At 39.2% G+C, this 3,799-nt stretch overlaps 1 protein-coding gene across 2 annotated transcripts; it reads left to right on the plus strand.

Annotated features, from left to right (window-relative positions):
- LOC124890507 lies at positions 1–3,793 on the plus strand. Of its 2 annotated transcripts, none has more exons than XM_047402335.1 (4): positions 1–977; positions 1,351–1,512; positions 1,628–2,311; positions 2,567–3,793. In XM_047402335.1, exons 3-4 carry the CDS (start codon positions 1,694–1,696, stop codon positions 3,380–3,382), a joined length of 1,434 nt encoding a protein of 477 aa, XP_047258291.1. In that variant the 5' UTR covers positions 1–977; positions 1,351–1,512; positions 1,628–1,693; the 3' UTR covers positions 3,383–3,793. The 2 variants fall into 2 exon arrangements, with proteins under 2 accessions (XP_047258291.1, XP_047258290.1); XM_047402334.1 differs by having other exon boundaries at positions 102–977; positions 2,558–3,793.
- Positions 3,794–3,799: the final 6 nt, after the last annotated feature.

Below are 3,799 nucleotides of genomic sequence, written 5' to 3' on the forward strand. Positions count from 1 at the left end.
AAGGTCTCTGATATAGTGAGGTCTGACTGTTATAGAGAACTGTACGTGTTATCTGAATGTCTAGTGCTTGTACCTTTGTTGTCTTGAAATTGGATGCTATTTGTATTGTTTTATGAATCCTGGTCATGTTAGACAACTTCTTGGGATGATAAATTTCTTGAATTTCCGCAAATTAGGATACTTATTTTTTCTTTTATTGGTTAGGTTGATGCTTAGTTTTGATAATTTGAGCATGGTGATTCAGTATATTGCAGCATCATTTTTACTGAGTTTTATTACTCCTAGAGTACTAGTAGCTTAGTGAGTTTAAAAGTGGCAAAGCCAAGAATTTCGCCTAAAGTGTCCAATATATATACACAGTATAATTTTTAAACATGCTACTGGCATAAAGTGAGTTTTAACTTTGTTATATTGATGTCTAAGAAACTGTTACTGACATGCACTGGGAGTCAGAAGCTTTTTAAGCCTTCTGGAATGTAATGATTGCAGTTTAATGGATTCACTTTCTGAGCTTGTGGGGTTCATTTATTTTGATGTTATATGGTGGATGGTGAGACCTACTGTATTCATTCAAAATTTTCTCTTAGACATATAGAGATGTGCTTTCTGGATAAGGAAAAAAGAAGCATTATGGGCATAGTCTATTATTAAATAAAAATGGTAGCAAATGATTAGGCACCTTGAGGATTATTCCTTCCCAAAGTTGTTTTGGTGTGCATCCAACAATTGGTTTTTAAGGAAAGAAACAATAGGAGGAGTTGTTAATGATAAATAGTTTGAACTTTTTAATGACTACTTCTTTCACAGGTTCAACGTCTTGCCGCGACCTCCAGATGCACCGGTTAGTAGGTGTGAGACCATGGTGACCAAGGTGTTAGAAGGAGACGAGACAGACCTAGAGAAGTTGTCTCGAACGAACTATAATTTCTTGGAATCAATGCAGACTCATATAGGCCATATCTACTAGTTGGAAATAGGTTTTAATTATTTTTTTTATGTAACTTATTTTCGCTTGTATTTTTATTTGGTTTGATGATGACATGTGTTGAGCTTAAATGGAATAGTAAATTCTTATATCTCAACTTGTTTGAGACTGAAGCAAGTTTTTCTTCTTCCATAGGCACAACATTGGCCTTAGCTGCGTGTTCCTTTGACTGCTTTGAACCTATCGTTCATGATAATCGTGTGTTTTCCAATCCCCGGGTGTATTATTTCGTGCTTCTAATCCTTTAGTTTTGGTTTTAGCTTTTCATCGACACTAATTCCTCCATTGAACACGTTGTCTTTGTGTTCGATTTCATTGTTCATTTACTCCCTTCTTTGTATTTATTCATACTTCTGCTGAATCAGGGTACAAGCAAAGGACCAAATCAGAAGGTACCCATACTTTCTTCTGCAACATTGAATCTTGCAGACTTTGCTTCAGTAGCTGGAGATAAACAAGAGGGCATTGAAATTTTCGTTCCTTTGGAAGTCTCTGTTGGCAGCTTCAAGAGTTGCCTTTCACTCTGTGTAAGAGAAACTAAAACACATGCTTTTTGCTTGCGTTCTTGTATTCCTGCAGCTACGTGAACATATTATCTAATGCGACTGTTTCCTAAAGATATGTTCACATATTTGTTGACAGCTAGTGCTCAACCTTGTGGAATTGAGGAACACTCACGAAGCTTCAAAGACATTTCCGAAGTTTATCATGTCTGCTCCAGTATCTCCGAACCCTGGAAAGGCTTTGTTGACAGACAGAAATGGGTGTGGTTCTTTAAAAGCAGGTCTGCGAAAGGTTAAATTTTTGAAAGCATTATCTTTTAGGCGACACAAGAAGGCATATCATGCAGAGGAAGGCAGCAGCAGTGATGGAAGGAACTCGGTCGGAAGTGAGGATCCCGATTATGTTTATCCTGTGGATACAGATTCACTTGATGAGGATTCGGTAGGAGAATCTGAGGAAGGAAAAGAGGATACAAGTGTTCAGAAGTCATTCAGTTATGAAGCACTCGTCTATCCGAACCATGCTGGTGGATCATTTTGTTCTAATACAAGCGGCAGCAGCAGTGACGAGGATTTAGTCCACTACAGCCATCATATTTCAGACACAAAGCACAAGTACCCTGAGGATAAAACTGCAGCAAATCAATCTACAGAGCAGAGTTCAAAACATGGTCTTCTTTCCTGGAGGAAGAGGAAGTTGAGTTTCAAATATCCTAAAACCAAGGGGGAGCCATTGTTGAAGAAACATTATGGAGCGGATGGTGCAGACGATATAGGCTTTGATCGCCGACAGCTTTGCTCATCTGACGAGTCTTCTTCTAGGGTACGTCTCCTTTTTTCTTGCTTTCTTTGTCATGTTTGATGAGTCATTTTTTATCTTCATGTCATGGTCTGATCAACGTGCAATAACTACACCAATGTGCTGCCGAATTGAAGATTACAAAGTTTGGTAGCTTTCTTTAGTAGCTTAGTCTACTTGTACGGTTGTATCAAGTATCTAACTGCTGAGGTTTTCTTGTTCATGATTGAAGATATATGTCATAACTAGTCCTCTTACTAATGTGTGTAGTTCATGCAGGGGCACAAATCCGAGGAAACTTCTCCGATTTCAGTCTCTGAGTTTGGAGATGAAAGTTTTGCTGTGGGTAGTTGGGAGCAGAAAGAAATAATAAGCCGTGATGGACAAATGAAGCTGCAGACTCAGATCTTCTTTGCTTCGATTGATCAACGAAGTGAACGAGCTGCTGGTGAAAGCGCTTGTACAGCCTTGGTTGCTGTCATAGCTGATTGGTTCCACTGCAATCCTGAAGATATGCCCATCAAGTCCCAACTTGATTCTTTTATCTGTGAAGGCTCGATGCAGTGGAGGGATCTTTGTGAAAACGAGACCTATAGGGAATGTTTCCCAGATAAGCATTTTGACCTCGAGACAGTTCTCGAGGCTAAAGTGCGTCCATTCTCAGTAGTCTCAGAAAAATCATTCATTGGGTTCTTTCATCCCGAAGGAATCGAAGAAGAGGAAGGATTCCACTTCCTTCATGGTTCCATGTCTTTTGACAACATATGGGATGAGATTTCTAAGTCCGCTCAAGAAACTCCTCGTCATGGTGACTCCTGTGTTTACATTATGAGTTGGAATGACCACTTCTTTATCCTCAAGGTTGAAAAAGACGTGTACTATATCATTGACACACTTGGGGAGAGGCTTTTTGAGGGTTGTAATCAGGCATATATCCTCAAATTCGACCAAGATACAACAATTATGCAAGCACCTGGTGAGTCTCAACAATCAGATGATAAGCCATCTTGTGATAGAAAAAAGAAAACCGATGTCAAAGAGGCTGCGGATGAAAGCAAAATTGTCATGAGCACCAACAGCGACGACAGTATGTAGGAAGACAGGGTACCTGAAAAGAACATCATTTATAGAGATAAAGAGGCATGTAAAGAGTACATTAAGAGTTTTTTGGCAGCAATCCCTATTAGGGAGATACAAGTTGATGTAAAGAAAGGATTGATGGCATCGACACCCCTTCATCAGCGCCTACAAATCGAGTTCCACTACACAATGAGCTTTGTTCCCAAGTTTGAGGAGTAATCTTCAGGAGAACTGATTGCTAACAGTTTGGCCATAGTACCATCGGCAGCAGCAGAATAAGCAACGATTGGTAAAGCTTTACGAGTATATACATAGAGCTAATCCTTTTTGTTCTACATACCATTTAGGAATTTTGACCTGGAGAGTCTCTTCTTTGTTTTCATTCGTATATTTTCTTCTTCGTACTCACGGAATGCTAATGCTAATGTAAAT

This window comes from Capsicum annuum, unplaced genomic scaffold, assembly GCF_002878395.1.
Source record: "Capsicum annuum cultivar UCD-10X-F1 unplaced genomic scaffold, UCD10Xv1.1 ctg1927, whole genome shotgun sequence".
Classification (NCBI taxonomy): domain Eukaryota; kingdom Viridiplantae; phylum Streptophyta; class Magnoliopsida; order Solanales; family Solanaceae; genus Capsicum; species Capsicum annuum.